The sequence below is a fragment of the Lepidochelys kempii genome, chromosome 1 (assembly GCF_965140265.1).
Source record: "Lepidochelys kempii isolate rLepKem1 chromosome 1, rLepKem1.hap2, whole genome shotgun sequence".
Taxonomy (NCBI): Eukaryota; Metazoa; Chordata; order Testudines; family Cheloniidae; genus Lepidochelys; species Lepidochelys kempii.
In genome coordinates, this window is record NC_133256.1 from 10,300,227 (window position 1) to 10,328,181 (window position 27,955).

The 27,955-nt window shown below is 45.7% G+C and overlaps 1 protein-coding gene across 2 annotated transcripts in view; it reads left to right on the forward strand.

Annotated features, from left to right (window-relative positions):
* The first annotated feature begins 509 nt into the window (after positions 1-509).
* Positions 510-27,955, forward strand: part of RNF169 (ring finger protein 169) — a 49,847-nt gene continuing 22,401 nt past the window's right edge. Inside the window, exons 1-3 of one of the 2 annotated variants that reach the window (XM_073334204.1) lie at positions 6,656-6,735; positions 12,712-12,860; positions 20,091-20,167. In XM_073334204.1, coding sequence (XP_073190305.1) covers positions 6,671-6,735; positions 12,712-12,860; positions 20,091-20,167 — 291 coding nt within the window. In that variant the 5' untranslated portion in view covers positions 6,656-6,670. Of the gene's footprint in view, positions 855-6,655; positions 6,736-12,711; positions 12,861-20,090; positions 20,168-27,955 lie in introns of those variants that run through there. The other variant, XM_073334195.1, reaches the window with a different exon arrangement.

The window sequence follows — 27,955 nt, forward strand, 5'->3', positions numbered from 1 at the left end:
GGCAGAGCAAGCCAGGGTATCCCTGGCCCAGGTGGGGGGAGGTGCTGGGGCAGTGAGGTGCTGGGGGAGGGGGGCAGAGCAAGCCGGGGTATCCCTGGCCCAGGTGGGGGGAGGTGCTGGAGCAGTGGGGTGCTGGGGGAGGGGGGCAGAGCAAGCCGGGGTATCCCTGGCCCAGGTGGGGGGAGATGCTGGAGCAGTGGGGTGCTGGGGGAGGGGGGCAGAGCAAGCCGGGGTATCCCTGGCCCAGGTGGGGGGGGGGTGCTCGAGGAGCAGACCAGGCTGGCCCGGGTGGGGGAGGGGCATGGAGGCCAGCTGCGCACCCCGCCCCCTGCGGGACCAGCCTGGAACGTCAGGGATCTTCACGCGAGGGGGCGGGGCACGGCGGCCCCGCCCCTGGGGACGATTCCCGAGGGGGCGGGGACACTCTGCGGGGCCGCGCGGGCTCATGAATATTACCCGCCCTGCCCTGCTGAATATGGATGAGGTGGGCGGCGCCGCGGCCTAACGCTCCGCTCCAGTCCCTGCCAAGGCTGAGAAGATGGCGGCGGCGGCGGCGGGCCCTGGCGGCCGGGCCGCGGCCCCGGGGCGGCGGGGCCGGCGGCGGCGGGCGCCGGCCGAGGAGGAGGCGGCGGCGGCGGCGGCGCGGGCGGAGTGCCCGCTGTGCCGGGAGGCGCTGGTGGAGGCGGTGACGCCGCCCTGCCGCCACTCGCTCTGCCGCTCCTGCTTCCAGCGCTGCCTGCAGGGCCCGGGCCTCTGCTGCCCGCTCTGCCGCAGCCGCCTCTCCACCTGGGCCCGCCGGCAGCAGAGCGGGGCCGCCGCGGGAGGAGGCGGGGAGCAGCGAGCGCCGGACGAAGGTGCGGCCGCCTCCGGAACCTCGCCTCAGCCGGGGGGGGGCGGGTTACATGCCCTGAGTGCGCGGGGCTCAGCCGGGGGGCGGGGCGCTGGGCTATGGGAAACACCCCCCCCCCCCGGGATCGGTGACACACAGTGCGGGGGGGGGTTACATGCCCTGAGTGCGCGGGGCTCAGCCGGGGGGGGGTTACATGCCCTGAGTGCGCGGGGCTCAGCCGGGGGGGGGTTACATGCCCTGAGTGCGCGGGGCTCAGCCGGGGGGGGGGGCGCTGGGCTATGGGAAACACCCCCCCCCCGGGATCGGTGACACACAGTGCGGGGGGGGGTTACATGCCCTGAGTGCGCGGGGCTCAGCCGGGGGGGGGTTACATGCCCTGAGTGCGCGGGGCTCAGCTGGGGGGGGGGGTTACATGCCCTGAGTGCGCGGGGCTCAGCCGGGGGGCGGGGCGCTGGGCTATGGGAAACACCCCCCCCCCCGGGATCGGTGACACACAGTGCGGGGGGGGGTTACATGCCCTGAGTGCGCGGGGCTCAGCCGGGGGGGGGGGGGTTACATGCCCTGAGTGCGCGGGGCTCAGCCGGGGGGCGGGGCGCTGGGCTATGGGAAACACCCCCCCCCGGGATCGGTGACACACAGTGCGGGGGGGTTACATGCCCTGAGTGCGCGGGGCTCAGCCGGGGGGGGGGGGTTACATGCCCTGAGTGCGCGGGGCTCAGCCGGGGGGGGGGGTTACATGCCCTGAGTGCGCGGGGCTCAGCCGGGGGGGGGGGGTTACATGCCCTGAGTGCGCGGGGCTCAGCCGGGGGGCGGGGCGCTGGGCTATGGGAAACACCCCCCCCCCCGGGATCGGTGACACACAGTGCGGGGGGGGGTTACATGCCCTGAGTGCGCGGGGCTCAGCCGGGGGGGGGGGTTACATGCCCTGAGTGCGCGGGGCTCAGCCGGGGGGGGGGGGGTTACATGCCCTGAGTGCGCGGGGCTCAGCCGGGGGGCGGGGCGCTGGGCTATGGGACCCCCCCGGGATCGGTGACACACAGTGCGGGGGGGGTTACATGCCCTGAGTGCGCGGGGCTCAGCTGGGGGGAGGGGCGCTGGGCTATGGGAACAACCCACCCCCCCACACCCGGGATTGGTGACGTACAGTGCTGGGGGGGGGGGTTACATGCCCTGAGTGCATGGGGCTCAGCACTGGGGGAGTGGTGCTGTGCTGTGGAGTGGCCCCCCTAGGATCAGTGAGACATTGGGATGCAGGGGTTACATGCACTGAGTGCATGGGACTCAGCCTGGGGCAGGGTGCTAGGCTGTGGAGGGTGTGCCCCCCCCAGGATCAGTGACACAGTGTGGTGTGTGGGTTACATGTATTGAGTATTGTAGGGCTGAATCCAGGGGGCTGTGAAGGGGCTGTTTTCACCACGATCACACAGTGGGGGATGAGGGGATTACATGCACTAAATCTCCAGGGGCTCAGCTCATTTCTTAGAGTGGTGGCACTCAGCTCATGGGGGACACTGGGTTCTTTCTCCCTCTATGATATTCTGCTGAATGGGGGTACAGGAAAGGGGCTGGAGTGACTGAGTTTTGGGCTCAGTATAGATATATGCTCAGATTGTGCAAATTCTGCACAGCCTTTCAAAATTATTCTAGCCTTCATAGCTGCATAGTGAACTTTCCAAATAAATAATCCATAAAAGGCTGTCTGCCTCAGTCTACAGAAAGCCTGAAATATTGACTCAGTGATGTGTGAACTCTCTTGCCCCCATCCTTCTAATTTGGGTGGATTAAGACCTTGTTGTCATAATGTATTGTGATTATTTTCTTGGTGTTAGCATTGCCTCCTTGTTACTGCTTCTCAGCCTAAGTCATGCCATTGTCCGATAGAACTGACTTTCTAAAAATGGTAGGTCTGCATTGAGGGAGGATATGTTATCCAGGGTTACATATCCTGTCACATCAGTAATTAACCATTACGCTGAAGGCCACACAAGCTTTCAGTAAACTAGAACAGATTGCAAACTCTCTTTCTGTAACATACAGCTTCTTACATCTCATCTTGAAGCTGGTCGCTTTACAGGAGCTGGTAGCTTCTCAGACTGTCTGGGTTGGCCATGCAACTGTAGTCAAGAGACAAGATCAAATAAAGTCCAAAAACTCAGTTTTTCTTGAGCTGACTTGCTCATGTTAGAATAACTTCTTAAAATGGTGAATTGAAAGAGTAGAGGGAAAGGTGGCATTGCCACTTCTCTCATTTCTACATTTAACTACATCATATAGTTAATCAGTTGTACCTGTGTCCTCTAAATAGGTAATCAGTTTTTCACTTTATTTGTGTGCGTCATACCAACATGGAAGAGAAAAACATGAATCGCTAACGCACTGTGATTCGAATACCACAGACGTTGACAGGTGGGCTCTGGGTCAAGGGGAGTACCTAGAATTACTTTAACTCCTTGAAATTGACTGGACTCCTGTTGACAAGAACAGCCGGACTAGGTCAGACCAATGGGCCATCTAGCCCAGTGTCCTGTCTCTGACAGTGGCAGATGCTTCAGAGGGAATGAACAGAACAAGGCAATTTTGAGTGATCCATTCTCTGTGGCCCAGGCCCAGCTTCTCGCAGTTGGGAGTTTAGGGATACCCAAGGCATGAGGTGGTGTTCCTGTCAATCTTGGCTAATAGCCTGTAATGGATCTGTCCTCCATAAATTTATCTAGTTCTTTTTTGAACCCAGTTATGAGGTTCTTTTAAATAGAAAAGTTGGTGTCAACCATAGGTATCATTTATAATGCTTGAGCTGCATTTGCCCTCATGCTGTACTTTTTTTACCCATCACCCTAAATGTTGTTTGACTGGGGTGTGTGCTGAGGGGAACCAGAGCAAAAAAACTAGATGGAAGGTCCTTAAGCACCCCAACGTAGGTTACTTTATGAATGTAAGCAGGCAGTAGAGACAGAGACTAGTGGTTCTTACTGTTGAAGTGAATGCAGGGTTATTGTGTGAGATATTGATAAGTGATATCTCAAGACAAAATACTTTAGAATTAAGCTTGTAAGTACATGGCAGTTGCCTTAAACCAACTTTATTACAATGTTGAGCTTTTAACCAGTTTCTCTGTAGTGAGTTGTAATAGGTCTGTTCTTAGGGGAGAAGAGTGAAAGGAAATAAAATAACTACTGTATTAAAATATCTTTTGGCTATTTTAGTCAACAAATAGTGACAACATGAATTTATTTTAGAAAAGTCAATAAAGGGCAGACTGAGGTCTCGGGGTGTGGATAATGTATTATTCCTCTTCTCTGTATATGCTTAGCTTCAGATTAATAGTGCAAAGTCTTTAAAACTCATTACCATAATTTTGGGTGTAGAATTGAAAATTTTCCTATAGACTGAGATGGCAGATTGGGAATTATTTTGTAACTGGCAAAATATATAGTCCAGAAGTAAATGATTACTGAGGTATTTTCTTTGGCATCAGGTTAGTCAGCTGGTAAAAGTAAGGTCAGTTCATCTGTATGGTGTTAGGAAAAGAGAAAAGTTTTGTGCCAAAGGGAGTCTCTTCTTGGCAAAATATTTACTAGCACTAAATTAATCACTTCTTTTGGCTAATTCCTTGTCTATCTGTAAAGCAGGCAACACAGTTGAGGGAACACTCACTACAAACAACTTTCTTCTAAAAGTTGTAGCTATAACACTTGATCATTTAAAAAATTAACTCTTCACCACTGATGCTTTTTCATTAGCCATGCACCATTAATACTGATGTTTACCCTCTGGAGACTGGACAGTGTAAACAGATTAGCTAGTTTCACTTTCTCATTCTCAAACATTAACATAAGGTTTGTCTTCATTGCAGCAGTTATTCTGAGTTAGTACACTCTGCTGTGAAACAACACATGACAAGTGATTGCTAATCCGTTCATTCTGCTAATCCAGTTGATGAGTTTGGCTAACTCTAGTTGTAGCCTGTAGCTGCATATCTCCACTGCTTGAGCATCAGCAGTAGAGCTTCAGTCCATGTCCCCTGAGTTAAAGGCGTGGACGAACCTGTAGACTGTTCTTAAATCTCTTCTACCCTTCCCCCCCCCCCCCCCAAAGATAAGTAAATTGTTAGCTGTCTTGGTTGTGTAGAAAACATTCAAAATGAAACCCAAGAGTAGTTGTTGCAGTGTTGTCTGCAATGTACCTGAAAGGGTAGCTCTCAGGTGTGAACTGCCCTCTGCTTTGCAGGGGGTGTTAACTCAGTGATATGTCACTATTGTTAGAGTAGATTGTGTAGATCTTCATCATATGATATTCCACCTTGAGTGTCTACAGGTTGTGGGTAGGTCTTTAACAAATGGCAGTGTTGAAAGGGAACTGGGCTTAGCTTTAAAAATTTGAGGAAACTCTGTGTAGGGGAAGTGTTAAAACAGTGGTGGTCCTCTTCTACACTTAGCACTATTACTGTACATTAGCACAAAAGTGATTTTTCCTTCCTTGGTATTCACCCCTTCTTGTCAACTGTTGAGAATAGCCCACTTCCATCTTAATTGAATTGGTTCATTAGCGGTAAGGCAACTCCCATCTTTTCGTGTGCTGTGTATTTATACCGGCCTCTGTAATTTCCGCTCCATGCATCTGATGAGGTGGGTTTTAGCCCATGAAAGCTTATGCCCAAATAACTTTGTTAGTCTCTAAGGTGCCACAAGAACTCCTCGTTGTTTTTGCTGATACAAACTAACACGGCTACCACTCTTAAACCATTTAAAATAATGACAGGTTTCAGACTAACAACCGTGTTAGTCTGTATTCGCAAAAAGAAAAGGAGGACTTGTGGCACCTTAGAGACTAACCAATTTATTTGAGCATAAGCTTTCGTGAGCTACAGCTCAAAGCTTATGCTCAAATAAATTGGTTAGTCTCTAAGGTGCCACAAGTACTCCTTTTCTTTTTATTTAAAATAATGTAGACAGGACTTTGGGGTGGGATTCACAAGGGAAACTAAGTGCCTAACTGCCACTTTAGATGTCTACATCCAAAATTTAGATTTTCATAACCCCTGCTCAGCTGCTGCCTAACCTGGTAGGTGACTAAATTTCTGCTACTGGGAATGTACACAGCCACCTCAGTCCTGAAATTCCTGAGCACTCAGTGCTGAACTCAAGCCTAAGCCTCTGTAGGATTCACAAACTAGGATCAGGTCCTACAGGCAAGAGGCAGTAGATGTGGTCTGAGGCCATGTCATGGTATGTCTACCAGATTGAGTCCTGCATAAAACACAGAAGAAGGAGATGATGCTCCCCTGAGGATGGGGAGCAATTGTTCCATGAAAAATATTCACCCACAGGTGATATGGTGCTCCTATCATTTTTCTGTGTACGTTCATTTGAGAGCATAGTGATTGACTGGTTTCAGTCATGTTATTATTGGGACATTTAGTGTGCTGGCTGAGATATACCACATGTTGTGATAGATATGAGTAGGACCCATGGATTTGAAAGGTGTGTTGGGGGAATATTGACCACTGTAGCAGTGGAATTTTGTCTGCCGGTTTTGCATCAGTTGTTGTAGCAGGGCCTAGTGCCACTGTGAACTGGTGGGTCCTGATCTGTGGGGAGCTTGCTTCTGATGATGAGATTTGGGGTGTTGTTTTTAGGCCAGAAGAGGGGGTTCAGGAAAGATGTCTTTCAGGGTGGAGTCCTCATTGATGATACCTTGTATGGATTCCAGTGTGGGGTGGCATGTGACCATTAAGGATGTGCAGTCAGAGGGTTTTGTTTTGGGTTTTTTTTTTCCCCATATTGAAGCAGCTTCTCTCTGGATATTTAGGTAGCCCGTTCCATGGTGCAATCTATTTCTCTGGTGGAGTGTCCTTGTTTGATGAAGTCAGTTTTAAGTGTGTTAAGGTGTGTATACCAGACTTTCTCTATGGATCATATCCTGTGGTATCTGAGTGCCTGGCTGTAGATAACTGATTTCTTGGTGTGTTTGGGGTGGTGAGTGTGAGCAGGTCTACACTTAAAACACTGCATCGACGCAGTTGCACTGATGCAGCTGTAGCGCTTTAGGGAAGACGCTGTACCCCAATGGGAGCTCTCCTGTCAGCGTAATTAATCCACCTCGGCAAGAGGCAGTAGCTATGTCAGCGGGAGAGCTTCTCTTGTCAACGTAGCGCTGTCTACACCATGCTTAGGTCAGTATAACTACATCGCTCGGGGTATGAATTTTTCACACCCCTGAGCGACATAGTTGTACTGAAATAATTCTGTACTGTAGACCTGGCCTGTGTCTGTGAAGATAAGTATGGTGATCCATGGGTTTCTTGTATATAGTCTGTAGGGTTCCATTGTTGAATCTGATAATAGTATCCAGGAGGCTCATGCTGGTGAGGGAGTGTTCTGTTGTTGTTGAAACTAAAACTAAGTTTTGTAGACTCCCTTTTAACAAAACTTAATTTTGGGCATGTACTAAAATAAAATAGAACTTTTACCATTGGACAAAAGATAAATTCCTTAAGAGTCTGGCGGAGGGAATGGGAGTGCATAACCCAAGGCTGACTGTCAACAGAAGAAATCCAGACAAAAAACCCTCTGTACAGTGAAATGTATGAGGATCATGTCAGTTTCACTGTGCTTCTGCTTTTGTGAGAGCACTGAAGGTGGCAGTGGGGATGGCGGAAAAGAAACATATGATCCTGTGTAAGAAGGGAGACAAGTGAGAGGCAAAAACACAGATCTTGTCTATGCTGGGCAAGTGCATCCTGTTAGAAAGTGTGTTAATAAGAATGATGTTAAACACAGTTTTGCCCTTAGTGTCCTTGTATAGACTAGAAAAATAGGTAGCTTGAAAACATTTTACCTCAATTACCCTGTCCAGTTAATGTGCTTTAAACATGAATGGTATTGTTCATACAAAGGCCAAATAATATTTGATTTGTTAGTATGGCTTCTGTCTACCGCAGTGCTTTTCAACCTAGGGGTCTGCAGACTATGTCTTAGGGGTCTGCAAAAGGTTGTTGTTACCATAGAACAGCGGTTTTCAACCTGTGGTCCGTGGACCCCTGAATGGCTACGCAGGTGGTGTCAGAGAGAAGGCTTTGGATTCTTTGACCATGGGATGGTGTTCCAAGAAGGAGGAGTGCTAGGCAGAGACGGGCTCCACCTAATGAGGAGAGGGAAAAGCATCTTCGCAAGCAGGCTGGCTAACCTAGTGAGAAGGGCTTTAAACTAGGTTCACCGGGGGAAGGAGATCAAAGCCCTGAGGTAAGTGGGGACGTGGGATACCAGGAGGAAACACGAGCAGGAGAGTGCAAGAGGGGAGGGCTCCTGCCTCATACTGAGAAAGAGGGACGATCAGCGAGTTATCTCAAGTGCCTATACACAAATGCAAGAAGCCTGGGAAACAAGCAGGGAGAACTGGAAGTCCTGGCACAGTCAAGGAATTATGATGTAATTGAAATAACAGAGACTTGGTGGGATAACTCACATGACTGGAGTACTGTCATGGATGGATATAAACTGTTAAGGAAAGACAGGCAGGGCAGAAAAGGTGGCAGAGTTTCACTGTATGTAAGGGAGCAGTATGACTGCTCAGAGCTCCAGTATGAAACTGCAGAAAAACCTGAGAGTCTCTGGATTAAATTTAGAAGTGTGAGCAACAAAGGTGATGTCGTGGTGGGAGTCTGCTATAGACCACCGGACCAGGGGGATGAGGTGGATGAGGCTTTTTTCTGGCAACTCACGGAAGTTACTAGATCACAGGCCCTGGTTCTCATGGGAGACTTCAGTCATCCTGATATCTGCTGGGAGAGCAATACAGCAGTGCACAGACAATCCAGGAAGTTTTTGGAAAGTGTAGGGGACAATTTCCTGGTGGAAGTGCTGGAGGAACCAACTGGGGCAGAGCTCTTCTTGACCTGCTTCTCACAAACCGGGAAGAATTAGTAGGGGAAGCAAAAGTGGATGGGAACCTGGGAGGCAGTGACCATGAGATGGTCGAGTTCAAGATCCTGACACAAGGAAGAAAAGAGAGCAGCAGAATACGGACCCTGGACTTCAGAAAAGCAGACTTTGACTCCCTCAGGGAACTGATGGGAGAATAACATGAGGGGAAAAGGAGTCCAGGAGAGCTGGCTGTATTTTAAAGAATCCTTATTGAGGTTACAGGGAGAAACCATCCTCATGTGTAGAAAGAATAGTAAATATGGCAGGCAACCAGCTTGGCTAAACAGTGAAATCCTTGCTGATCTTAAACACAAAAAAAGAAACTTACAAGAAGTGGAAGATTGGACAAATGACCAGGGAAGAGTATAAAAATATTGCTCAGGCATGCAGGAGTGAAATCAGGACGGCCAAATCACACTTGGAGTTACAGCTAGCAAGAGATGTTCCGAATAACAAGAAGGGTTTTTTCAGGTATGTTAGCAACAAGAAGAATGTCAAGGAAAGTGTGGGCCCCTTACTAAATGAGGGAGGCAACCTAGTGACAGAGGATGTGGAAAAAGCTAATGTACACAATGCTTTTTTTGCCTCTGTTTTCACGAACAAGGTCAGCTCCCAGACTACTGCACTGGGCAGCACAGTATGGGGAGGAGGTGACCAGCTCTCTGTGGAGAAAGAAGTGGTTCGGGACTATTTAGAAAAGCTGGACGAGCACAAGTCCATGGGGCCAGATGTGCTGCATCCGAGAGTGCTAAAGGAGTTCGCAGATGTGATTACAGAGTCATTGGCCGTTATCTCTGAAAACTCATGGCGATTGGGGGAGGACCCGGACAACTGGAAAAAGGCTAATGTAGTGCCCACCTTTAAAAAAGGGAAGAAGGAGGATCCGGGGAACTACAGGTCAGTCGGCCTCACCTCAGTCCCTGGAAAAATCATGGAGCAGGTCCTCAAGGAATCAATTCTGAAGCACTTACAGGAGAGGAAAGTGATCAGGAACAGTCAGCCTGGATTCACCAAGGGCAAGTCATGCCTGACTAATCTAATTGCCTTCTATGATGAGATAACTAGCTCTGTGGATGAGGGGAAAGCAGACATGTTATTCCTTGACTTTAGCAAAGCTTTTGACATGGTCTTCCACAGTATTCTTGCCAGCAAGTTAAAGAAGTATGGGCTGGATGAATGGACTATAAGGTGGATAGAAAGCTGGGTAGTGATCAATGGCTCCATGTCTAGTTGGCAGCCAGTATCAAGTGGAGTGCCCCAAGGGTCGGTCCTGCGGCCGGTTTTGTTCAATATCTTCATTAATGATCTGGAGGATGGCGTGGATTGCACCCTCAGCAAGTTTGCAGATGACACTAAACTGGGAGGAGAGGTAGATACGCTGGAGGGTAGGGATAGGATACAGAGGGGCCTAGACAAATTAGAGAAATGGGCCAAAAGAAATCTGATGAGGTTCAACAAGGACAAATGCAGAGTCTTGCATTTAGGATGGAAGAAACCCATGCACCGCTACAGACTAGGGACCGAATGGCTAGGCAGCAGTTCTGCAGAAAAGGGCCTAGGGGTTGCAGTGGATAAGAATCTGGATATGAGTCAATAGTGTGCCCTTGTTGCCAAGAATGCTAACGGCATTTTGGGCTGTATAAGTAGGGGCATTGCCAGCAGATTGAGGGATGTGATCGTTCCCCTCTATTCGACATTGGTGAGGCTTCATCTGGAATACTGTGTCCAGTTTTGGGCCCCACACTACAAGAAGGATGTGAAAAAATTGGAAAGAATCCAGCGGAGGGCAACAAAAATGATTAGGGGATTGGAACACATGAGTTATGAGGAGAGGCTGAGGGAACTGGGATTGTTTAGTCTGCAGAAGAGAAGAATGAGGGGGGATTTGATAGCTGCTTTCAACTACCTGAAAGGGGGTTCCAAAGAGGATGGATCGAGACTGTTCTGAGTGATAGCAGATGACAGAACGAGGAGTAATGGTCTCAAGTTGCAGTGGGGGAGGTTTAGGTTGGATACTAGGAAAAACTTTTTCACTAGGAGGGTGGTAAAACACTGGAATGCATTACCGAGGGAGGTGGTGGAATCTCCTTCTTTTGAAGTTTTTAAGGTCAGGCTTGACAAAGCCCTTGCTGGGATGATTTAGTCGGGGATCGGTCCTGCTTTGAGCAGGGGGTTGGACTAGATGACCTCCTGAGGTCCCTTCCAGCCCTGGTATTCTATGATCCACAGACTATGCCTAAGATTTCCAAAGGGGTCTGCAGCTCCATTTAAAATTTTTTAGGGGGTCTGCAAATGAAAAAAGGTTGAAAACCACTGCTCTAAACAGTCCATTTCCCAGGATAGACAAGGACCCAGTGGGAGAAACAGCTCAAACAATGTGAAGCGGGGGATAGAGCCATAGTAGAGGGGTAGGAGACTGACAGAAGGAGGGAGTTGCTGTACGAGTGGCAATGACTCCTAGCTGAAGACAGCATTTGGTACCTCATTCTGTTGACCAGCAGAGATTGGGACAGCTGAAGCTAGAACACTTAGCAGCAAAAATGTATGAGAATGAAAATAGTTATCTATAACTCAAACTATAGTTTTAGCCATCCACCCCCCCACACACACACTGAATTAAACCCCTTCCTTTCCGTCTCCACACAAGCACTTGAGAATTGCTCAGGGCTCTGTGTGTCTTTTATAAGGTGGGGGCCCATTTTATTCCCACTGCATTCAAAAAATGAAACAAAGCCGCTCTAGGTCGGAGGAATATCTCTTTACAAATTGAAGCTTACCCCCAGTTCTAGTAGGCCTTCATGAATCTGGCAGCTTGTTTGTATTCAGTGCATTGCTGTCATTCATAAAATGGCATGTTAATTATGAAAGAGCTTCAAGAAGCAGGAAGTTTGTGACTTCCCTGTCCTAGCATGGGGGTAATTGAATTGGGGAAATCTTTATCTCACTCTCTGCTAGCCATAACCTGCAGAGATAATGTTATTATGCTGTCTAATATTTGCCATAGTAAAATGAATAACAATAAATTTAGATACAGTTTAGGCCTGCATCTAGCATGGCAATTTAAGGGCACTTGTTTGTTAACTCACTGGTGGTAATGCAAATATTAAATTATGTGGCAGCACCCTAATGCCCCAGTGAGGATTGAGGCCCCTTTATGTGAGATGCTGTACCCACACATAAAACAAGGTCCCTACCCTGAAGAATTTATAATCTAAAAACACAAGCCAGACAAATCCTAATACGCAGATGTGAGCAAAACATAAAGGTACCAATCTTATTAGTTACATTTGTTTCCCCCATGAACCATCCCTTCTACCATCATCTCCCTAATTAACTATAGGAACAGATTACCAAGGCATGTGGTAAATTCTTCAGCACTTGCAGTCGTTAAATGAAGATAGGAAGTCTTTCTAAAATGCATGATCTTGTTAAGCTGCAAGTTATTAGGCTGGAAGCAGGAACCACTAAGTGAAATTCTGTGGTTCATGTTTTGCAGGAGGTCGGAGTAGATTATTTGTATTTCAGTAGCACCTATGAACCCTACGTACAGACCAGGACCCCACTCTGCCCGCCACTGTACAAACAGAACAAAGAGACATAGTACCTGCCACAAAGAGTTTGCAATCAGAAAACAGACAACAGGTGGATACTGACAGATGAGGCAGCAGAAGGAAACAGACAGTATTGGTCAGCATGATAGGCAGCAGTCTCACCATACTTGCTGCCTAGCTATTGTTAAGTTTTAGCAGGCCGATGATTTTGGAGATTATTACAAAGTCCCATTTGGCCTTGAAATATATGAATCCTTCTGTTTGGATGCCTTGGCTAATATGCTCCTCCACTGCTGACTCAAAGTGCTTCCGCTTTATATTATATTGTATTTTATTGCTTGCCTGTTGCCTCACCTTTCTGTACGTCTCCTTCCCAAATCTGTTTCAGCTCTAATCCGCATCTACACCTTCCCTTATTCCTCTTCTGTGAATTTTCAGTATACTTCACAGTTTTGCTGCCAGGGGTTCTGAAAGCATCCTACGTCTCTGATGGCCTGCTTCCTCTGTCCCAGTGCTGCTCTGGTTGCTGCTGCTCAGGTCTGACTCCTGGGAATTAGTATATTCTACTGCCTGCATGTTTTGGGACGGCTGTGGGGATATTACAAAATTTATGACATAAATTGTCCAAACCTTAAGATAGTATAAGTGTTTGCTAAGGTTTGAGAAATGAATTCCACTCTCGAAGACCATCTTTACTATCATAGGGATGGAAAAGACTTAGTAGGTCATCTAGTCTCTCTCTTTCTGGCATTGCAGGATTCTTCCCTGCAGTGCATTCTCTAGTGCTTTGCCCAGTCTAGTTAAATAATGGAATTTCCACCACTTTCTTTGAGAGAGCAGGCTACTTACTAGATCTCACTTTCAGGAAGAAATTACTGCTCTTTTTTTTTTTTTTTCAGCCTAAATTTTCTTAATTTCTGTCCTTAGCTTCTAGTTATAGTCCTTGGATTGTTCTAAGGAATTCCTTTCCCTACTCAGTGTTCACATCCTTAAATCTTTTGAAGGTTGTGAAAAACTTCTTCTTTTTCTGAAGATAAAAGAATAAATAGGTTTTATCAGGGCTTCCTTCCTTCCTGCCCCCATTTCTGCACCTCTGTATCACTGAAATATTTACATAAACATAATTTATATTTAAAAGCACTAGCCTCTGTCTGTGAATGAAAACATTTTCTACTTTAAAATGTAAAAAGGGAAGCAGGGAGACCCTCAAAGTTTTTATGATGTCTACCAGGAAACCAAGAGTGACAGTGGTCTAAGGGCTTGTCTACACTGGCACTTTACAGCACTGCAACTTTCTCGCTCAGGGGTGTGAAAACACACACACACACGAGCACTGCAAGTTTCAGCGCTGTAAAGTGCCAATGTAGACAGTGCATCAGCGCTGGGAGCTATTCCCCTACTGGAGGTAGGTTTTTTTTATAGTGCTGGGAGAGCTCTAATGTTGCTAGTGAAGACATGCTCTAAATGCTCAAAGAGAGAGGAGCGTGCCCAGGGGGCGGGATTAACTGTTGAGAGTGGATGGAGTTATGAACTTGTAGGATGGAATTGGTTTAGCAGAATGTAGGAGCTTCTGGAAGATGAACAGGGCATCTGATGATGTTTCCATATAAAGCTAGCTAGTTCATCTTATTTTTCAGTCTTCATATTTTTGAATGTACTAAGTGAGAATTTAAAGAAACATTTGAAGGACATCATCCTGGATGCACATCCAGACAGATTTAAACTTCCACTGCCCCATACTGAAAGTGAGGGAATAAAGGAAAAATTAAAGAAGTTAAAGAATCAATATTGACAGTAATGCAAGATGATTGGCTAAAGATAAGAAATTATCTGATAATGTCTACAAACATCTGTACAGGAAAGAATGCTTTCCTTCTTAATATTGATTCTGTGTCTGAAAAAATAGCCACAGAATACAGAGTCCAAATGGTTGAAGCTGTCATCCAAGAATGTAGAGAAGAGTGCGACATGGAGGTCTTTACCATTTTTCATACAACAAAAGTAAAGTGGGAGGGGGGACCAGTCTTCCTAAATAACGTATGGTGGTTCAGCACACTAAGCCTTATTATGTAAGTAGTAATCTAATAGAGTTCTAAAGCACATTCTGAAAGTTTAAAAATGAATTCTTCCCTGATCAGTCTCATTTAAGGGGGGGAGAAGATTATTGCCCAACTTCCCAACACAGTGGAGTCTCATCTTACATGGGGGTTAGGTTCTAAAGTCAGCGCGTAAAGCAAAAATCACGTATAGTCAAAATTACCCTTGAAAATCCCTTAAATCACCCGTAAAGTACAGTCTACTGCACATGGTTTTGTATATACTGTACAACCCTGTACAGTAATATGTATAATGTATACAGTAATGTACAGTATATAATAGAGTACATATGCTAAATATAATTTTACAATACTGTATTTTTAATTACGGGGGGTAATTACAGGGGATCATCAGGGCTTGATGTCGATCCAGGAGATGGAGGTAACAGAGAGCGAGTCGTAGATGAAGGGGGCGGCTCTGGTTCAGCTCAAGAAGTTGATTGCGTAGGCTAATCTGCTGCTGGTTGTTTTTCCTTGAAGTGATCAGCAACTGTCGCTGTTGTCTCTTGAGCCGCTCAAACATTTCTTGATATGGTCTCAAATAGTCCATACTACTACGTGTGATTTTGAGGCTTCGTTCCACAGAGGGATCGTATTCAGAAATCATTCAAGTGTTTTCGCTGCTTGTAACACTTCAGCAAGATTCTCCTAACAGATGTGCAGAGCAGCTGTAAGTTGTGAAAGAGGCAGAAGCTGCCCCCCCCAAACAGCCCCAGGACAAGGTGTGGATGGACATAATACTGGCATAGTCACTTTTGCCATCCCTACATACACACCCCACTTGGTTCCAAGCACAGCTCAGACAAAGCCACTAATTTAGTTCTCAGTCTCACAAAGTATCTACAGCTGAGTTGCATCATACGCGCATTTAACTTACGCAAATTCAACTGTGTGTGCTTGGCCGAAAAAAAAAAAAAAAGATACTTGTAAATAGTGCGGGCGATTCCGCCCACCATTACACTCAATGAGCGTGAGATGGGAGATGTGAATCTGCTGTTCCCTCAGTCGGTCTCAGTTCCCATGTGCCTCTCACAGTGTGAGCATCTTGCCCTGCTGAGTGTGATTCTAGTGTTTAAAGAGACTTATTTTTTGTACATGGCCCCTAAACGCAAGCCAACTACTTCATCTGGTGCTCAACTGAAGAAACAGCGATCTGTTGGAAAAACTGGAAAAACGCTGGAGGAAAAACTGATTCCAACTTGCTGGCTCTTCCTTTTTGTCGTCGTCATCTTCATCTTCTATAGACTATTTTATCAGTTCCCCTAACTCTTCATTAGTCAATGCGTCTCTATGGCTCTCAATTAATTCTTCAATTTCTTCCTCAAGGATGTCGACGAAGCCATCACCGTCCACCTGCCTGGCCACCTGAACAATGCGTTTCACTTTGTCAATGGTCGGGAAACCCTTAAAATCATTCACACATTCTTTCCATAGGTTTCGCCAACATGCATTGACTGTTTCAGGCTTGATTGCATCCATTGCCTGTTTAATATAAGTGATGCAATCAGCAATGGTGAAGGACTTCCGGCACTCCATCACATTAAGACTGGGATCAGCATCCATAGCGCTATGTATCTGTGAGAATGTAAGCCTCGTGTACATGGCCTTAAAACAGCGAATCACGCCTTGGTTGAGAGGTTGGAGGATGGACGTGGTATTGGGGGGGGAGAAAGACGACTTCAACATCATTATGCGCAAACCGGAGTGCCTCAGGGTGGCCAGGAGCATTGTCTATGATCAGCAACACTTTAAAGTCAAGTCCTTTCTCTCCGAGGTACCTCTTGGCCTCTGGAATGAAACACTTGTGGAACCAACCCAGAAATAATCCAGAAAATCCAGAAATGCTCCCGTCACCCAAGCCTTTTTATTTATTTGCCAGAACACAGACAGATTTTTGTTCTTGCCTTTTAGGGCACGGGGATTTGCAGCCCTGTAGAGCAAGCCCAGCTTTATTAAATGCCCAGCCACATTGCCATAAAACAACACAATCACATGGTCTTTAGCTGCTTTAAAGCCAGGGGCTTGTCTTTCTGATTTTGAAATGTAAGTGCGGTTGGGCATTTTTTTTCTAGATGAGCCCAATCTCGTCAGCATTAAAAACTTGTTCCAGAAGATAGCTCTTTTCTTCTATGATTTTCTTCAATTGTTCGGGGTAGGCTTTTGCTGCCTCTTCATTGGCAAATGGAGCTTCACCAGTAGTCTGCACGTTTTTGAGGTTGAAGCGGTTCCTAAAACTGTTAAGCTCCCTGTGGCTGGCTTTGAATTCCTTCTCATCAGAAGGCTGTCCCTCTTTGGGAAGTTTGAACAGTGCGTAGAGGCTAAGAGCCTTTTCTCGCAATGTGTTGCCATCAATAAGCACACGTTTACAGTTTGTCTTCCAGCCATAAGTTTAATGCCTTTTCACTCTTCACTAAAGTCTTATCATGCATCTGGCTTGTCGCCTTAACAGTTATTGGAGCACTTGATGCCACAGCTTGACGAATTTCTCTCTCTCAAATCTTGATGGCATGGATGCTAGGTTCGTTGTGGCCATTTTTACGCACCACTTTGGAGACCGACATACCGTCTCTCAATAAATCCAACACAGCCAGTTTTTCCTCCAGCGTTTTTCCAGTTTTTCCAACAGATCGCTGTTTCTTCAGTTGAGCACCAGATGAAGTAGTTGGCTTGCGTTTAGGGGCCATGTACAAAAAATAAGTCTCTTTAAACACTAGAATCACACTCAGCAGGGCAAGATGCTCACACTGTGAGAGGCACATGGGAACTGAGACCGACTGAGGGAACAGCAGATTCACGTCTCCCATCTCACGCTCATTGAGTGTAATGGTGGGCGGAATCGCCCGCACTATTTACAAGTATCTTTTTTTTTTTTCGGCCAAGCACACACAGTTGAATTTGCGTAAGTTAAATGCGCGTATGATGCAACTCAGCTGTAGATACTTTGTGAGACTGAGAACTAAATTAGTGGCTTTGTCTGAGCTGTGCTTGGAACCAAGTGGGGTGTGTATGTAGGGATGGCAAAAGTGACTATGCCAGTATTATGTCCATCCACACCTTGTCCTGGGGCTGTTTGGGGGGGCAGCTTCTGCCTCTTTCACAACTTACAGCTGCTCTGCACATCTGTTAGGAGACCCAAAGAGCCGCCAGGTATAGCTGTGCCCCTACACAGGAACCAATGACAGAGGGTGAAAACCTGATTATACTGGCTCTGCACCATAGTGCCGGGGAATTCTTAGCTGGCTAGTTAAACTGGCTTTACAGCTACTTGTGGCTAAGAGTCTGGCCCCATGTCTGTCTGTATTTGACTCCAGATATTGTAAGTGTGGTGAATACATTAGGTATAAGGACTTCGTTCATAACACATAATGTGTTTTACATAGTAAGGGATCTACAGAGCCCATATGCACACAAAGTTTCAGCCGTTTGATGTTAAACCAACTTACTAAACCAGTGTAACTTTGTGTGGATATTCTTATGTCAGTTTAAACCTCACTTATATTGGGTTGCTAAACCAGTGTAAGAAGATTATAAGATGGTGTAAGAATGTCTATACCCAGAGTTGTACCAGTTTAGTTGAAATGGTTTAGCATCACGGTTTTAGTTATACTGGTGCAACTCATGGTTTTTTAATTTCTTTTTTTTTTTTTTTTAAAGACAAGTCCTAAATGTTGAAATGCAACTGAAGGTTGTTTTAGGCATATTATAGGTTCCACTGTTGCAACACCATCTCAGCAGAAATCTGGCTTTATTAAAATTAACAACGAAGAACTGGAGCTGCTCAAGGACACAATTGAAAAACGGTTTGGAGCAGCTCTGGAACTTTTCCGTTACTTTAGCCCATGTGACTGGTCCCAAATACAAAACTGTTAGGTTGAGAAGAGGATGAAACTTAGGGGATGGAATTGTCAATGCTAGTGAAGCTATCATAAGTCTCATATTTTTCTAGCGTCGTAACTCTTGAAGTCATGGGACTAAGAAGAAATTTCAGCTTTAATTTAAAAAAGCAAAGTAAATTTATACAATTAATGGTTGACCAGAAAAGCTTGACAGTTTGCTCCCTAAAGGCAGAAAGACCAGAAGGACAAATAAAAATGAACCCAACATTTATTTCTGAAATTCTCATCTCATGCTTTATGAACCTTTTGGTGCTGGCAATACTGGTTCCTTCTTTCTAGTATTTAAAATTGAAGCTCCAAATGTATACCCCAAATTCACCCTTCTGAAGGAGGTCGTCTTGTGTTTTTGTTGTATCAGAATGTTGGAAAATCATGAAAGCTAAGTCATGGAAGACGACGAGTTGAATTCAAAATTTTTCAACTTTTACAATGCCTGTACTGTCCAGCCAGCTCTCTGTCAGTTGAGTGTGTGTTTTTAGCATGGCTGAAATTTTGTGATAGGCAAGTGACTCTAAAAGCAAGTAGGTTGATGTAGATATTGATACTGAAAAGCAGGCACAAAAGAGTGGTAGGACCTCGCTAGTTAGTAAGCTGGAGACTCTGTTGTTGTGTTCTTTTAAGTTAGTTACACAGTTGTGAACTTTTCCTTTTGGACTATAAGTATGCCCTCTTACGTTTGAGGAATAAATCTGTTTAAAAACTGACTTACATGGTTTGTGGTTTTGTTTCATTTCATAAAACCTTTTACTCTCTCTCCCCTCCCCCCCCCTTTTTTTTTTTGGTGGAGGTTGGGGATGGTTGAGTAAAATTATAGAACAAAAAAAACGAACCCCATAAATTTTATATAAAATAGGCCTAGCTTGCCTGTATTAATGCTGCATCATGGGTATGAAACATGTTTTTTTTAGGTTTTTCGCTCTTTTGAATTCCTCTTAAAAATTTCTCTGACTCTAGAGTGTAACTGGTTCAGACTTGTGCTGTATAAAAGTGGGTGGGGACTTTTAAGCTGACATTAGGAGCTTAATAGAGTAACAAAACCTACTGCTGTGGAACCTTAAAAGTGACTGTTCACCAAGATGATAAACTTGGTTTTGTTTCTACTTCTTTAGTTTTGTTTTAGTGTACTCAGGAAAGAGTTGAATAAATTGTGTGAGACTTAAGAATGCTGAAGTTACTCAGTGCATTGCAAACAAAATACAAGCTCTGTTTTCTAATTATAGTTAATAAGACAGCTAATTGAGAAGTTCACACTGCAAAATGTTTGTGTAGGTGAATGGAATGTAGATCTCATAGGTATATTGATAAATGTAACAGATCATTTAAACAAAATTTAGAAATTATGTTTCGATTAATAGCTTTGTTTAAATGGAAGCAAGAGACGTATAGGAATAAGGATATTGTACTGCCTTTGTAAGTAAAGACTTGTAGATGGTCTTGCTAGTTTAGTTTAGTATAGCATAGCGCTGGTTTCTATTTCTGCCTGTGCCACTGACACACTGTGACACTTCAAGCAAGTTGCTTAAGTACTGTTTGTTTACATGCATGTAAAATGGAGATAACACCTCCGTTGGGGGTTATGACGCTTAATTGCTTGTAAAACGTTTGGAGAACATTAGAAGTACTATAGAACAGGGAAGTGTTATTGCTTGGCACTTAGCTCTCAGAACACTTTTGTGTATTGAGTTGGGAGAGCAAGACAGTGTAACAAGGGCAGCTTAGGAATATCGTCAATTATCATACATTAAAGTATGTTCCCTTTTTTCTTTTCTTTCTAGACTTTATATTCAGAGCACCCATCAAGTTAAGCAAACCTGGGGAACTACGTGAGGAATATGAAAGCCAGCTGAAGAAGGTATAGTATTTTGTTTAATTGTGACTTTCTTCCAGAGTAACTTGGAATCCTTACAGATATGCCTGCTTACCTATATGGAGAATTCAAAGCGTTCTTTTCTTTTCTAAAACAAAGGTCATTTATCCCTTCATACCATTCAGTCAATTCAGGAAAATGTTGGCAGTTGTCAGTAGTTCTGGAACCAGCAAACTGCTATCTTAGGCCATGTCTACACTACAAACTTTGGTTGACACAAGTTACGTTAGGGTACAACCTCCAAAGTTTGTATACCACTCATGCGCATGCATACTTGGCTATTTGCATCAGCGCTGCGCGTGTTCACTAGGAGTGCTTGTGTTGATGAATAAGGCTGTGTGCCATGCACTACCATCTGGTGTGATGCCTTTTGGGAACTCTTTGCAGTGGATTGTGGAGTAGAAATGAGTATCCCAGGATCTCTAGGAGCTAGGGGTCAAATTCCCAGAATGCAGCTTTCTCTGTCCCATAATGCCATCATGTCCCATAACTTTCTCACCCTTTTTTTTAAAATTATTTTTAAATCTCACAAACTTGGGCAGCACTTTTCAGTGTTCACCATCTTTGACAGAAGCATGGAGCCCGCAGACCTCTCTACTATTCTCACGAATGCAGCAAATACAGGACACACAATCCTCTTGTGTTTGCAGACCTGCTGGAAATACACCTCTACCCTGGTATAACGCGGTCCTCGGGAGACAAAAAATCTCACTGCGTTATAGGTGAGATCGCGTGATATCGAACTTGCTTTTCGAACCTTTTCCTTGTTCCCTGACCCCCCCCCAAGACCCTCCCGTCCCTAATCACCCCCAGGACCTCACTCCCTACCCAACCCCCCTGCTCCCTGTCCCCTGACTGCTCCAATCCCTATCCACACCCCTCGCCCGCTGGCAGGCACTCATCAGCAGCGGTGGGAAGTTGAGCAATGCGGCCCCAGCTCACTCCACTCTGCCAGCTCCCAGCCGCGGTGCTCCGCTTCTTGCCGCCAGTGAGTGCGGGGAGGTTGGAGAAAGGACGCTGCCCGTACTCCCCTGCGGCGGGAAGCAGAGCGCAGCGGCTGGGAGCTGGCGGAGTGGAGCGGACTAGGGCTGGGCTGTTCCCCTTCCGCCGCTGCTGGTGAGTGCAGGGGGATCCCTTCCCCCAAGGCCTTACCGCGAGCGACACGGCTGGGGCCGGGGCAAGGGAAGCAGAGCAGGCTGCTCCCGCCCCTCCTCCCCTGCTAATTCCCCGGGCCAGTCTGGGACTGCAGGGCCCCCAAAAGTGCCCCCCCAGCTCCTGCCTCCCAGACCTGGGGGGGGAGAAGCCCCTGACTGCCTCCATGACCCTCTGCCCCTTATCCAACCCCTTGGCCCCGGCCCAGCCCTGCACCCTTAACACGCTGCACAGAGCAGCGTGTTGGAGCTTTACTGTGTTGTATGCAAACCCGCGTTCTATCGGGTCACGTTATATTGGGGTAGAGGTGTACTGCAACAATGGTGGACGTGATGATTTCTTGGAGGACAGTTTGCTGGAGGACATAGTGAAAAACAGTTCAAGGTTGTTGGTGACATTCACGGAGCAGCTTCAGATGGTGGAGTGCTGCTTCTGGGCCAGAGAAACAAACACTGTGGGATCACATCATAATGCAAGTTTGAACAATGAATAGTGGCTACAGACCGTTCAGATGCGAAAAGCCACATTCTTGATCTATGTACTGAGCTCACTGCAGCACATGGATACCCGAATGAGAGCTGGATTGATAAATGAGAAGCTAATGGTAGTTGTACTGTGGAAGCTTGAAATACTTGTTTTCTACTAGTCAGTAGGAAATAATTTTGGAGTAGGAAAATCAACAGTTGGGGCCATTGTCATAAAAATGGGTAGGGCCATTAATTGTCTCCTGCTATGTAAGGCTCTAACTCTCAGCAATGTGTAGGCCATAGTGGATGGATTTACAGCAGTGGGGCGATAGATGTACGCACATCCCTTTTGTAGCACCTTGGACAGAGTATGTCATTCAAAAAGGCTACTCTTCTGTGGTTCTGCCAGCATTGGTGGATTACCAGTGATGCTTCACCAATATCCATGTGGGCTGCTCCAGGAAGGTGCAAGACTCTTGCATCTTTAAGGACACAGGACTGTTCAGAAAGCTACAAGTAGGGACATAAATTCCCAGCCATCAGATTACCATTTGTGATACTGAAATCCAGGAGTGATTCTGGGGTACCCAGAGTAGCCCTTGCTCTCCTGGCTCAGGAAGCTGTATGCTGTCCATCTCAACCGTATCGAGGAACTATTCAGCTACCCGCTCAATAGGTGCGGAATGACAGTTGAATATGCTTTTGGTAGATTGAAGGGACATTGGCAGTGTTTACTCACTAGATGGGATATTTTTCTCACTGAGATCCAAATGGTTATAGCTGCCTGTTGTGTCCTGCATAATATCTGTGAGGCAAAGTGGGAAAAGGCTGCCGTGGAGGTGGAGCTGGAGCGGCTGCCTGCTGACTTTGAGCAGCCAGACACAAGGGCCATTAAAAGGATTCAGTGTGGAGCTATGCCGTGGAGGGGGGGGGCTTTGAAAGAGCACATGAACAGTCAGCAGCAGTAACGTTCTGTGCTGCAGTCTTCTCTGGCCTGGTGCTCTGGGTGCTGCTAAGAACTGTATAGTGCTTGCTGTACATTTTATAAATGACTGTATGTTTTCCTGAATCTCTGATTTATGTGGTCCTTCCTGTTTGTTTACAAGTACTGCATGTTTTGAGTACTGCTTTGCATTCTGCAGCATGCGTTGTGAACTAATAAAGATAACTGTATTCTCCTCAAATAGAACGTCATTGAGTGGCAAAAATGCAAGAAACGGGTAAACTTTTAACATAAATTCAGAGAATAGAAATTTGAAATTGGAAAGGCAGCGAACAAACATTTCAGTCCATTTCAGTGCACAAATGTAGTCCATCATGGCTACATACACTGACCTGTGAGAACCTGTGTGCTGGTGTGTATGTGAAGCTGTAGTTTTCCTTCTTGTTCCCCGGTGTGGCGTGAGAGGGATAAGGATCCTGGCCCATGATGCCAGGTGGAATGTTGGGGGGTATAGGGATCTGCTAATATGGAGTTCTCCAAGGACAGCAAAGGGTGGGAAGTTCTGGGATTTTTTTTGTTTGTTTTTTTGTTTGACCTGTAGGTTCACCAAGGTGTGCATCATTTGTGTTTGCTGCCTGGGAAGACCCATTATGTGCGGGTGCATCTCCCTATTCTTTTCCTGCTGAGATTCCTGGACCTTTCTCCTGTCTGCCCTTTCCTTCTCCATGCTGTCTGCTATGGTATCCCTCCAGGCCCTTTTCTTGCAGGCCAGTGCACTACTGGCTTGCAGGATCTCACTGAACATGGCTGCTCTAATCCTCTTCTTTTCCTCCTCATCAGAGTCAGGCATTCTGCAAGTGTGAAGGGGGCATCTCAAGGCTGCCAGAGCAGCAGCTACAGCCAAAACAGACACATGTACCATTGGATTTACAATCATCGTGGAAAGGGAAAGATAAGTGTCAGAACTCACTTTTCTTATTCCCATAAACACTTTTAAGAAGACTGCTTATTGATCCTTCATCTTTGGAATGCCTTAAGACAGCACTGGTCGCCAGCCCCAGCCATGGTGAATATGGCCCACCGGGGACGAGGGTGCGGAAGAGAAGAATAGGGTGATGGCAGTCAACATTGGCACTATTTTCCACAGGTAGTGGTGTGGTTAGCTGATACCTCACTTCTGAGGGTGACAAAGGCACGGAGAGCACAGCTGGCACCCTGAAGACTTGAGGCCTGTATGCTGCTAGCTTGTTTACTGCAATGATGCTAGCTGAACACATCGTGGGGTGGGGTGGGAAAGTACCCTACCTCAGAGGAAGAAATAAGGCAGCCATCTCTAGAGACCTTTGGGAGAGGATTGCACAATATCTCCATGAAAGTTTCTCAGGGATATGTCTCAGGAGATACAAGAGACACTCCTGTGTATGTAAACTGCTCTGCCCTGCCCCCCCCCCCCCTTCTCACTTGCCTAAACCAACAGGGGAATGAATAGCAGGTGCCAGTTCTACATCTGTTTGTTGTACCTCTACCTCTTCTCATACGAGTAAAACCGTGAAAAGTTGATACCTGTGTCTTGTTAATTTGGGGCTGGGTGCCATTTTTAAATTTAAACATTGTAAGGGAAAGTGGATGCACACACTTACCTGAGGTTCCTTCCCCTTCCTTGCGCTCAGCTGGTGGAACTGGCTATACTCAAACAGGTCCTGGCTCGCAGCATAGCCGGACCACCCCATCGCATCTCTCCTCTCCTCTTGGCTGTTCACAGCAGAGGTCTCTGGCTTTCCTGAGTTATCCATGGTGGCCTGCAAGGTACTCGTGGAGTCTCTACCATGTATGGCATGCAGCTTGTCGTAAAAGCAGCAGGTCTGCAGCTCATGACCAGATCAGTTGTTGGCCTCCCTGGCCTTCTGGTTTACTTGGCGCAGTTCCATCACTTTCATGCTGCATTTCTGCTGATCCTGTCGTACCCCTTTGCCTGCCTTCCCTGTGCAATCTGCTCTTAAATATCCATGTTGCTGTGGCTGGTCCACAGCTCTGCTTGCATAACCTCTTCTCCCCAATGGCCCAGGAGATCCCATACCTCCTATCTGCGCTTAGCCAGAGGACATCTAGTACATGGAGCTGGCATGGTTGGTTGGACAATTGCTAGGGAGAGTTGCTAGGTGTGCCTGCCAAGGTGGGCAATCAGGAAAAAGCATTTCAAAAATACTCAGGGGGATGTAAAGCAGGGATGGCTTCAGGTCTCTGTGACCCCTGGGCAGTGGAGTGTACAACTGTGACCAGAACAGTCACTGTCACAAGGAATGCGACATTGTTGGGTAGCTGCTGGAGAACTGTTAGGGTTGCCCTTGCACTGATTGGCCCCAGTAGCTCAATCATGGCTCCATAAGGGAGGTGGTTTTATTATATAACAATAACAAGGCACTTACATTTTGTCGATCTAACTTTGTAGTGTAGATCAGCCTTCGGTTGCCTTCCAAAAGGTGAAAATGTACCTGCTTGGTGCAGTTCCACCATCTTTGTTATACAGGGTTTATAGAAGAATGAGCAATAGTGAATGTAGTAGGTTTGCAAAGCCAGTTGCAGTAAAATCTCCCCTTTCCTTACTATAACTCTTTCAGAATCTTAATCTGTCAAACTGAAGCTTTCAATGCTTGGTATTAGCCAAAAGATGAACTCGGAAATATTTGAGGAGAATCCATTCAGCCCTTTTGGACTTAAACTGTTTGGGTGTTTTCCCCTTTTTTAAAAAAGAAGCATTTTTTACACACACACCACTGAAATGATTGAACTCTAACCCTTAACTATCTCGTGTGGCTAGTCATCATTCTAGAAATGTCATAATGGGGCAGTGACTGCTGTAGTTAAGCTACGATAATAGTTTCCATTCTAACACCCCGCCCCCCAGTTCTGAGTTATTCATAACTTTCTGAAAGGTTCATTTTTTTCCAGGCATAAGCGCTGATCATGTAATCAGATCTGCTTGTGTGGACGCATGCAGAACCCTGTTTATTTCAACAGGGCTCCACACAAGAGCAAGGGCCTCTGACAGCAGATCCATTTGCTGGATTGGGGCTGTGCGAAGGTGGGATTTTGGGGTGTTTTGTATTTTTTTGTTTTTGTTTTTTGTGAAGCTTGACCAAAAGTGGTTGAGCTCTTTTTGATAAGGATAGTATATATGCATATCTGCATAGGGAAGGAAATAATTTTTTCTAATGAAATAATCTTTGCAGTCTTCATTTGAAGAATTCAGCAGCCTCTGAAGACCAGCATAATGCATATAACAAAGGGGCAGATTTAAGGTTAAGAGTGACATCTGGAAGAGTTGATTGCACTGATTTTAGCAGTGAGTTGCAGCACTGACATACAGTCAATAGAGCTTCAGTTGATGGAGGCTTTGTCCCTAGGAGTTATTGATTGTGGTCTTTTCAATTGATTTAAAACACATTTGCAAGTGGATGGAAGGTGTGAATCAGTCAACTGAGGGATGCTACAATTAATTGATTTCTCTATCTTAGACAAACCTCTAGTGTAAACCAAGCACAATGGCTTCGGACATTTTTTACCACTGTCGGGAATGTGGTAAAAGATTAGGTGCATAGAGATTTTATTCATGTAAATATCTAATTTATCAGTTAACTTAAATGGACACCACTATAGTTAGGAAATTACAACTTTAAAAAAAATTAATTTAAAGAGGAATATTTTTATAACTGAGCCTCTTGGCTTAAAAAAAATGAGTGTAACTTTAGACCTCTACCAAATGTATCAGCCATGCCAGGATTTTATAAATTTACTTCCTAATGGTGAGGAGGAGACCTTCCCTGGTGAGATACAGGGCTTATTCATCATTTCTGCAGAATTTAATTTTTGTATGTCTGTCTGTCTGTCTCCAAGGAGATGTGACTAGTTGCAGTTTTTCTTTCTGAATTGTGTGAACTGCAAATAGCTCAAGTCCTGGTCTCAGCACACAGCCCAACCAATTAGGATGTGTACCTGGGATTTCTGCTGGGCTTGAGGGAATATCTTTCTTCTATCAGCTGCTGGCAACTTTGTGTGATGGCTGCTATTCCACCCTCAGCTACAGTGGCCTCTGGTAACTACAGGGGTTTGAAGTGCCTTAGTGCATTTCAATGGGGTGTTAATTCTGACATCTGATTTTGCTCCTCCAAACCACTAGATGCCTGGAACTTCAGGGGGGACTCACCCATCCTCCTCCCAATGTTCCACAAACCTTTTATATGAGCACTGTGCAGGATACATCTTCTGGTTAGTGAACTTGTAGTTGATTTGTAGTCCTTTGCATAGCTCTGGTCAGTCAACAAGTATTGAGTATACAGCAGTCCTAATCTAAGTGCTGCTGAGTCTGTTTGGGTGTCGGAGTTTTGATTTATATATATATATATAATTTGAAGTTCAGTGTAATAAGCCCACTTTTAATCACAGTAATGTTGTAGCAGCTATAGATCATTCTGAGATCTTTTTGTAACTATTTCTTGACCTGAAAAAAATTGATAGCAATCCTTCTCATTTCCATTCCAGCAAAAAGGAAAAGTATTTTAATGTGCTTCTGGCATTTTGACTATTCCACTTGTGTATTTTGAGGATGGAATTTTTTGTCTATCTTCCTCTTTTCAATCTTTGTTCCCCATTGCCAGACTGGAACCCTGTTTCCTTCCCTTCACAATGTGTACATACCCTTTCTGAACCTCATCTGAAAAAGGAGGGGATTGGGGATATTCCCCAAATCTCATCCTGTGAGCAAAGAACAACTTAATCCTTCTGACATGTTGTCAGTTGAGAAAATTCTCTATCACTTATCACCAAACCTTATGTAACTAATACACAACTTAAAAAAAAACCCAAAATTTTTACGCTAAGTAAAATTTTGAGGGCTAAATACTGTCCCACTTAACTCTTGTAATGAGAGTTTCATAATATCGCTTTGTATCATTATTTGGATAGAGTCCTAAACACTAGGGGAACATAGCATGAAACTGAGGGTGGTTCCTTATTTTCAGTTCCTTATTTGTAGTACAGCTCCTTATTCGTGGTCCCTAGTTCCTTTTTCGATGGCCAAAATTATTTAAAAATATAAGTGGGAGCCCGGACTCTTGAGTTCAGATCCCATATCTAACATTGGCCTTGTCTACACTGGCAAGCTTCTGCGTAGTAAAGCAGCTTTCTGCGCTGTAACTCCTGTGGTGCACACAT